The sequence below is a fragment of the Hordeum vulgare genome, chromosome 2H (assembly GCF_904849725.1).
Source record: "Hordeum vulgare subsp. vulgare chromosome 2H, MorexV3_pseudomolecules_assembly, whole genome shotgun sequence".
NCBI classification, from domain to species: domain Eukaryota; kingdom Viridiplantae; phylum Streptophyta; class Magnoliopsida; order Poales; family Poaceae; genus Hordeum; species Hordeum vulgare.
Window position 1 is genome coordinate 191,998,696 of NC_058519.1, and position 9,302 is coordinate 192,007,997.

General features: G+C 50.4%; 1 protein-coding gene across 1 annotated transcript; it reads right to left on the reverse strand.

Annotated features, from left to right (window-relative positions):
* Positions 1-1,800: 1,800 nt before the first annotated feature.
* LOC123425793 (isopentenyl-diphosphate Delta-isomerase I-like) lies at positions 1,801-8,519 on the reverse strand. The gene is made up of 6 exons (XM_045109531.1): positions 8,358-8,519; positions 6,811-6,866; positions 6,623-6,714; positions 2,580-2,682; positions 2,359-2,496; positions 1,801-2,226 (listed from the first exon to the last, which is right to left on the reverse strand). The coding sequence occupies exons 1-6, from the start codon at positions 8,420-8,422 to the stop codon at positions 1,973-1,975; spliced, it is 708 nt and encodes a 235-aa protein (XP_044965466.1). The 5' UTR covers positions 8,423-8,519; the 3' UTR covers positions 1,801-1,972.
* Positions 8,520-9,302: the final 783 nt, after the last annotated feature.

Consider the following 9,302-nt stretch of genomic DNA (forward strand, 5'->3'; position numbering starts at 1 on the left):
GCCCGTCGGCTAGAGTGCTAGACGACGCATGGTAGACTCGGGCATGAAGTTGTGTGTAGAGCCCGTGTCCACAAGAGCTAGGAGGCGCTCCCCATTGACCGTCACGGGCAGCAACATAGTTTTCTCCACTCGTATACCTGCGAGGGCATGGAGGGAGACCATGAGGGCGGTGGCTAAAGCAGGGGCGACCTCCTCGGCAAGCTCGGGGGTAGTTGTGTCCTCCTCGACGTAGTCATCCGCCTCCAGGTAGAGGAGGCGCGGGCAGACGTGGCCCGGCACGTAGGGCTCGTCGCAGTTGAAGCATAAACCTTGACGGCGACGCTCGAGTTGCTCGACGGGGGTGAGCCGACAGGACGGTCGAGTCGCGGTCGTGGAAGGGGACCCTGCAACCGCCTGGGTGGGTCGGCTTGGCGCGGACACGGCCGCCCGAGGGGGTGGGCGATGGGCCCAGGCCGAGAACGCCTGCTGCATGGCCACCTCACGACGCTCGAACGCACGGGCGTAGTACATGGCCGTCTGGAGGTCCTACGGTCCTCGCATCTCGATGTCCACGCGGATGTGGTCGTGGAGGCCGCAGACAAAGAGCTCGGCCGTTGGAGAGCCGAGACACCGGGGGCGTGGCAGACCAGCGCCAGGAAGCGCTCAACAAAATCCTGCACCGAGGAGAGGAATAGAAGGCGTTCGAGTTTCGCCAGCCGGCTGCCACGGACGGGTGGCCCGAACCATAGGAGGCACAAGTCGTGGAAGCACTCCCATGGCGGCATCCCGCCCTCATCCTGTTCGAGGGCGTAGTACCACGTCTGTGCGGCACCGCGGAGGTGGTACAAGACGATCGAGGTGCGGTCAAACGCGAGCATGCATTGCCCCCTGAAGAATTGGTCGCACTGGTTGAGCCAATTCAGGGGGTCCCCGGATCCGTCGTAGGTGGCGAACTCCAGCTTGGAGAAGCGTGACGGTGGATGGCCGTAGCCCACGCCATCAGCGTCTCATCAGCGCGGAGCAGCGCAGATGACAGGGCCGGGAAGGCAGGTTGTAGTCTACCCTCATGGAACAGGGGGCCGTCCTCGCCGGCGTAGGGACCAGCAGTCCCGAAGGGTCCGGCGAGCGGCTTAGCCGGGTGCATCGCGGCTGGTGGCGGAAAAAAGGGTTGACTCGGGCCTGTCGTGTAGACCGGCTCGGCGAGCCAACCGGGCAGTGGTGACGGCAACAATGGGAACCACACCTCCTGGATGGGCGCTCCCGGAGTCGATGGCGGCCTGCTCGACGTCGAGGTCGTCCCCTCGTGCCGCGCAACCGAGAGGGACGGAGGTGGCGCCATGTTCGGGAAGAAGGCAGCAGCTGGCTGCGGCGGCGCATAGGGCCCTACGAGGAGCGAGCGGATGCCCGCAATAGCGTGCCTTAGCTCCAACAGCGCGACTGTCATCTCCGCTGGGGGTGAGAATGAGGTCGGTCGAGATCAGCGGAGGCCAGGCAGGCGCGGGAGGCGGCTCGATCAAGGCCGGCGCGACGGCCGAGGTGGTGGTGGGCGATAGAAGGCTGGGAGTGGGCGGATGTGCAGACATGGTCGACCTTGAGCTAGCTATGAGCACGGCTGACGGGAGCGGGGCGTCGTGATCGCGCCAGAGGGAGAAGGAGTTCACGCGGCTAGGGTTTAGTGCGCCAGCTCCTGCTAGGAACCGATCAAATAGATTGATTCTGCTTAACCTTAAATAGTGTCATTTACATGAGTATAATTTCTCTAAGCTAGCAACTATAATAAACTGGGCTAAGCTCGTAATACTATAAAATAACTGGGTCAACTGGCTTTAACTGAGCGTTTTTCTCATTATAATGTAAACCGGTAATAACAGGTCATCATCGAGGCAGGTGACCACTGTTCTTTATTATCCAGACGCGATGGTTTAATAAACAAATATAAATTATCTAGCTGTATGTTGATAAATTCTTTTTCAGCACACAAGAGATGGCGTCCTCACTTGAGCTTGTGGATGGTCTCCATGTCCACGGCCTCCGCGAGCGTGCCCTTCTCCAGGTGCTCCCACCAGCCCATGAGGAAGTTGTCCACCACCAGCCTGAACCAGGGGGACAGCTTCACCCCGCCCTCGCCGGCGTCCGCCTGCCGGATGAGCTCTTGCAGCTGCTCCCGGCGCACGTACTTCACGTCCGCCACCTCGTCCGGGTTCGGGACCAGCTTCACGTCGCGCACTATGAACAGCAGGTAGTCCACTGAGGACACGAGAAAACACACAAGTTAGCAACGCTTGCATTTCTGGCTCCGGCGGTGATGTTCAGATCACGAATCACTGTTAGAATGCAGCAGATACATAAGTGATGCACAACACCCCGACAACGACTTACACTCGTGTTCGCCCCATTTCCCATCAGATGGTGCCTTGTAAAGCATCCGACCGAGAGGGGTGAACTGGTCGACGGGCACATCTTCAGCTGGGATGCCCAGCTCATCGAGGAGCTTCCTCTGAGCAGCATTTCTGACACCTAGAGAATGACAAGTTGCTAATCATAAGTAAGGCATGGGAGCAACATTGACTACATATCCTAGTAATTGTGAGGACACATACCAAGAAAATTTTCCTGAATAAGCTCAGATTCACGGTACAGAGGATGACTGCAGCAGGTGTTGGTCCATACTAAAGGAAAGGTAACCTTTGTTGCAGATCTTTGCTGCAAGAGTAGAAAACTAGTTAGATACTCCCTTCGTAAAGAAATATAAGAGCGTTTAGATCACTAAAGTTCTTTACGGAGGGAGTATTTATTTACTTGAAAAACAATATGATATGAATACATGCATAATGGAAAGCAAGTTCAACCAAAAGACCGACCACAAAGAATATTTGACAAACTGACTGAAATGATAGAAGAGAAGATGAGGAGAGGGAGGATGCTAAAAAGATTTCGATCCATACTACAATCAGAAATGCTAAATAGGTCTTACCAACTTCAGCTAGGCGAAGGGAATTGTGATATCATGCTAACCAATATGAATGGGTTAAGTTAAGGCTATGCAGAGATTGATACATGTTTCAGTCCTCTTCACGCTACTAAATGTGAAGCAATATTTTTCGGATAGTTTTTCTATGAGACAAGTCAAGCTCACGAAACTGTAGCAGCTATCGATCATGTATGTAGGTAGAGAGGAAAAATGTTCATCCATGTTTTGTTTTTTTCCAACTTTACAGTAACCACATTTTTTAACTCACTTTTGCCACGTAAAAATCAGACGGCAAGAGCTCTGCTAGCTCGGAAGCTTCTACCCAAGACACTGAAAGTGGACCATGGTAGGTTGGATCTTAAATCAAGGACCAGATAGTTAACTGAAACCCCTCAGTATTTCTACTCTGCAGCTAGCAATTCTGTTTAGGGAGAATTATCCTTTTGCCCTTAGTTGTGTCTCTGTGCTCAGTTTTGCCCTCAGTTGTGAATCGTGCTCAGTTTTGCCCCTAGTTGTGAATCGTGCTCAGTTTTGCCCCTAGTCTGTTGGCATCGACCCATTCCGTGAACACTGCCGTCTTCATCAGGTCAACGTTTTGACTCGGTCCTTACAGATGGGACCAGGCGATCAAACCGTCGCTCTCGTGGCTTGTGGGACCCAGCAAAGAGTCGTGGGTGTAATGTATAAAGCAAATTATAAAAGAACAATTCAAATACCATTCATTTTTAGGATATATTACATCGATTTGAACAGAATTTTATTAAAAAAAACTAATCTAACCCTCGTCCGTGAGGTCGATAACCGCCGCGTCGTCCCCGTCGTCGCCGTCGTCGCCGTTGTTGCTCATAAGCCAGTCGTCCTCCTCCGCCGCCGCCTCCAGCGCCACGGCCTGCTCCACCGCTGCCACGGCCCGCGCTTCGTCCAAGGCCTCCTCCGCAGCCGCCCACACGGCCTCCTCTGCCGACTACGCCAGCGCCGCCAGCAGCCCAGGTGTGTCGTCGGGGTCGCCATCCTGGTGCAGCGCCGCCTGCTCCGGCAAGAGCGGGACCTTCGGCGGCGGGCGCGGATGCGCGGCGGCAGGAAGGGCCGGGGGTGGTGGACACGGCTGCAACGCGACTGGAAAGGCCGGGGGTGGCGGGCGCGCGGCGACGGGAAGGGCCGGCCTCCCACGGGATGTCTCCGGCGGGAAGACCACGGCCGACGCGCCGGAACGCCAGGACGACATCGTCAAAGTTCTTACCTGTCCAGAAGCGGCGGCGGCCTCTCCTGTCGTACCGGCCGCCGGGGTGCCTCCGGAGTTCCTCCCTCGATGTCGGTGGACCGAGGGTTGGGTGGTCGTCGACGCAGATTCGCCACGGCCGCGACAGCTTTGCCGACGGCGGCACGAGCAACCCGAACCGGGTCAGATCTTCGGTCTCGACGACGGTCAGGCTGGATGGCCAGACGCCGCCCGGCGCCACACCGTTGCTGTCGGACTCGCTTTACATGCTGGCCGCGGCAGAGATGATCGTGGCAAGAAGGGAGAGAGAGGAGGAGGGGATGGTGCTGGCCGGGATGGGGCCGACATCGGCTTTTATAGCCCGCGGGGGCAGGCGAGGTGGATGGCGGCCGAACCGCGCCGTTAATGTGCACGGCAGGCGAGGCGTCGGGGTCGGTCAAACCGCGGAATTGATGCACGCGGCAGCCGAGGCGGCCGAACCGCAGTATTACTCCACGCGGCGGTGCAAGTGCACGGCAGGCGAGGCAGCGGTGCCAGCGCACGGCAAGCTTGGCAGCCGGCTGGTCAGCGGGCGTGGTAGTCGAGGATGAAGGCGGCGGTGCCAGCCCGCGGCAGGCGAGGCGGTCGGCTGGTCAGCGGGTGCGGTGGTCGAGGAAGAAAGCGGCGGTGTCAGCGCACGGTAGTCGAGGAAGAAGGCCGCGGAGGAAGGAACTCCTACCGCGCATGCATGCCCACGTCCGTCTCCCCCGCATGCATGCCCACGTACGCCTCCGCCACATGCATCCCCATGTCCGCCTCCCCCGCATGCAGGCCTGGAAATCGCACTGCCAATCAGATTGTATCTCGCTGATTGCCCTCCTCCTCCCCGCAGATCAACGGTCTTTGTTCGGCACTAGAGTTAGATGGACGGTCCTTGTTCAGCGCTAGGGTTAGCGGGGTTTGGGAGGGGTTTGGAGCAGTCAAAGTTAGGTTTGACCATAATTCAAATGGGCATAAAAAATTCGAAAAAAATCAGAAAAATGAAAAACCAGCGCACATAGTCTTCTTATGATATAAACTAACGATTTAAGTTGATAAACAAGGTCTACATATATTTAAACGACAAGTCCATGTGTCTTATGTGATATCTCAAACTCTCTTGTATGAAATGAAGAGAAGTGTTTTGGGGAAATGAACATAAAAAATTCAAAAACCTCACCACAGCTTCATTTTGGAGTGACTAAGAAGGATCCAGGGTTAGTTTTTCATTTTCATGTTTTAAACTTGTTTAAATATTGGTCAAAGTTAGGTTTGACCAGAATTCAAATGGGCATAAAAAAATTAAAAATATCAGAAAAATGAAAAACCAGCGCACATAGTCTTCTTATGTCATATACTAGCAATTTAAGTTGATAAACAAGTACTACATACATTCAAATGAATTTTTTTGAAGTATGAAGTGAAGAGAAGTGGTTTGGGGTTTGGAACATGAAATTTTCAAAAACCTCACCACAGCTTCATTTTGGAGTGACTAAGAAGGATCCAGTGTTAGTTTTCATTTTGATGTTTTAGACTTCTTTAAATGTTGGTCAAAGTTAGGTTTGACCAGAATTCAAATGAGCAAAACAAATTCATAAAAAAATCAAAATAAAAAGAAAACCAGCACACATAGTCTGGTGGCGGCGCAGGTGGCGGCGGCGGCGCAGGACGGACGGGCGGCGACGGGACAGAGTGGCCCGACACTGGCTTTGATTTGGGGACGTTGTTCCACGGTCCCACATGTCATCTCCGAACCCACGTCCACGCGGTCCCACGTGTAAGATCCGGACCCACTACCACTAACGCCGGCGGACGGAATGGACTCAAAACTTCCCGTTTGACATCGTCATAGTAGTTGCGCACAGACTAGGGGCAAAACTGAGCACGATCCGCAACTGAGGGCAAAACTGAGCAAATGGACACCACTGAGGACAAAAGGATAATTAGGCCTTCTGTTTATGACTATAGTATTATAATTAATTATATAATCTACAGGCTACAGGGAGTTACAGAAAGTAATGCAACTTCAGAGCTAACTATCATACTCATACCAAGAGAGAATTAGCATCCAAATGTTTCAGAACGATGTCGCTATGTGACCTAACTCGCCATTGGGTGAAACAACGTTTGCTCGTTCTATGATGACTCAAGGCAAGAACCTAACTTTCAGGTGGAGACACTCTATTACTATTTGTCAGAGCTACTTGTTACTTCAGAAAAAGAAGTGTTCACCTATGATGAGGTAGAATAGGAGAGAACCCAATCACTGAAAGCCTACAACCTTTAACACATATTGCCTCTGTCCCATAATATAAGAGCGTTTTCGACACTACAGTAGTGTAAAAAACACTCTTATATTATGGGACGGAGGGAGTAGAATACAACACGACAAAAAGGAAAAACAGTAAGTTCCAAATGAAAAGACTTCTCCAAACCTGAAGTAGCAGCTCGTGTTTTGAGTTGAAAAGGAATACACTGAAAGCCCTGTGGAGCAGGTTCAGAGATTCAATCTTCTCCATCAGATGGCCTACACGCCGTCCAATGACAAGTCATATTTTCCCAAGTGATCTTAATCAACATCAACAGATTTAGCAATATATCCAAATGACAAAAATGAACTTACAGGTATATTTTGATTCATGACCAACAACGTTGTCCTGTTCATCTACCAAAATGCATCTGTGAAATATAAGCCAAGCACAGCAGACAAAAATATTAGTGCATGCCAATCTCCAGATGTCATAGATTAAGAAGAAGTCATGTTTACAGTTAAGCAACTCAAATAATTAAAGGACTACAGATGTACATATAGCCAATGGTAAGCAACTAGACTTGAGGCTTATCATGCTTACATTGAACAAGTGCAGTCAAACTTGCTGCATTGCAGACAAGATCTGAACAAATTTGTCATATAAGGAATACTTTAAGGAAAAGGCTCATTTTTAGAACCACGGGTGTTACTTTATCTTCTGAATTTCAGCATAAATGTTTCACTCTGAATAAGACGACTGCAGCCCTCAGGAAAAAAATATTCACACAAATGCTTAAAAATAAAAAAGAAACTTGCAAATTGCAAATTCAGCCCTTCATATAATTATCAGTTTCACATAATACAATGTGAAAAGGGGAATGTGAGCTCCTTATTACAAAAAACATAGTGAGGCTTTTATAAGCACGGGTATACCTACACCTGTTAACTGTTTGGATATTTATATGGTGCACAAAAGAAAAATCCACAAAAAATCCTGAACATGTGGTGCTGAATCGATGTTGACATATAAAAATTCAGTGCCATATTTTTGAGCGTTTGGAGAAACAAAAAAAAGAGTAAGTTCGAGAAAAAAAAATTGTGCCACATGTTCTTTCTATGTGTCCCGCATACCATTGATTTTCATTCCGATTACTGGTGTGTAACACTGTATACTGCAGTCATGATTTTTTGAGATTTTGAATAGAAATACTCAACAACCTCACTAATTCCTAAGGAAATCTATCTTTGATCCACGCTCGCCTACTCAGAAGTTCCCAGTCAAATTTGTACTGCTCGTAACCTGAGCCTTTTTTATGGCCTCCAGGCTATGTAGCTTGTAAACCACAACCTCAGATCACGTTTAGCACATTCAAAACATGGACAATTTTTGCAAAGAACTAGGTGCCTGCTTGTCGTCTAAAACGAGCAGGCAGTCCTAGGAGGGGTCAAACCCCTGCTTGGTAGTACTAGTTAGTACTAGCTGTTTCTTGCTGCCACGATGCTATGATGTACAGTACTGTACTTTGTAGCCAAACGCAGAGGCTGCACTACAGTGCCCTCGTCGCACGGCAATGGCATGTCCGGAATTTGTGGGGCAGCGGTCTCCCACACAGTATATATAGGACGAGATCGATACCTCATGCCTCCCCGGACACGCAAGTCGACCGGGGATGCAAGCCATCACTGCAAGACGAGCACATGATCCAATGTTCAAAATTCAAATCCCACACCCTCCCGTTCTGATCCCAGACGAGATCCAACGGAGCAGCCAAACATACGAGGCCGAAGGCTCAAAACCCAGACGTGAAACACGCCCGACAAATCCAGATGCGCGCATCTCAGCACAACTCTGACGAGATGCTTCAACTTAAAAAACAACTAGAGGCGGGGGAGAGGAAGAGTAGGATGCGGACGCTCACTCGTCGTCAAACATGAGGCGCCTCTGGACCTCGTCCATCCCGGCGTCGTCGCCCGTGCCGGCCATGTCTCGCGGCGGAGGTGTCCGGGAGGCGACGCGAGAGCTCTGCGGCCGTGCGCAGTGTGTATGCGCTGCGCAGGGGTGGGGGCGACGACAGGTGAGGACTGAGGCGGGGGCTGATAAATAACGGAGAGGGGAGGGGGCCGGCGGCGCGGCGTTGTGGGCCCGGTGTGTCAGCGAATATATCCACGCGAGCAGCCGGGATTCCCTGCGGTCCGGAAGCGTACTCGGGTGCGAGGCTCCGGCGCTCGCGAGGGGGGCGTTTCCATACTCGCTTCGGTCGCTGAGCTGTGGGCCCCGGGCTGCGTTTCCTAAGTCGAGAGACATGCCATACGAGGGGCCATGCCAAATAAAGTTCAAAGGCAACTTTTAAAAATGGCATATTTTAGAATAAAAAATTACATTATCTTATATGGTAATCATACTGCGTGCAAGTTCAGTGCAAAAGCTTGCCACGCGATGGGCTTGTAGCCTTCGGATGTTGCGGGGGTATGGCATCCCTTATTTTAAGGTGTAGGACCATCTATTTTAGTTGAGTTTGTATGGTTATTAATCTTTACTTATATATTATATTATTAATTATTATTGTATATTTTTATTTTATTTAAAAAGAACTTTTCGCTTCACCTTTTCCTTCATCCAATCTCTCTATATACATTCCATATTCCTTTCTCCTGTTTGACTTTTCCTACCATCTTTGATTTTTCCTTCCATCGATTTTCCTTCAAATAGACTCAACCATCTCACGTTTTATTAACTTATTAAAATAAACTCTTTTTTATAAGTCAATAAATATTTATCAAATAGTAAGTGCTTAACAGGAGTATGACATGTAAATCATGTTGACTGTGTACAAAAATTTGCTAAGGTTTTACCACACCAACGT

Excerpts from the sequence above, each read along its gene's own strand:
- LOC123425793 (XM_045109531.1), bottom strand. The coding sequence starts at position 8,422 with ATGGCCGGCACGGGCGACGACGCCGGGATGGACGAGGTCCAGAGGCGC. Across the intron at positions 2,497-2,579 it reads TATTCAGGAAAATTTTCTTG|GTGTCAGAAATGCTGCTCAG; the intron begins GTATGTGTCCTC and ends GTCATTCTCTAG. Across the intron at positions 2,227-2,358 it reads GAAATGGGGCGAACACGAGT|TGGACTACCTGCTGTTCATA; the intron begins GTAAGTCGTTGT and ends TCGTGTCCTCAG.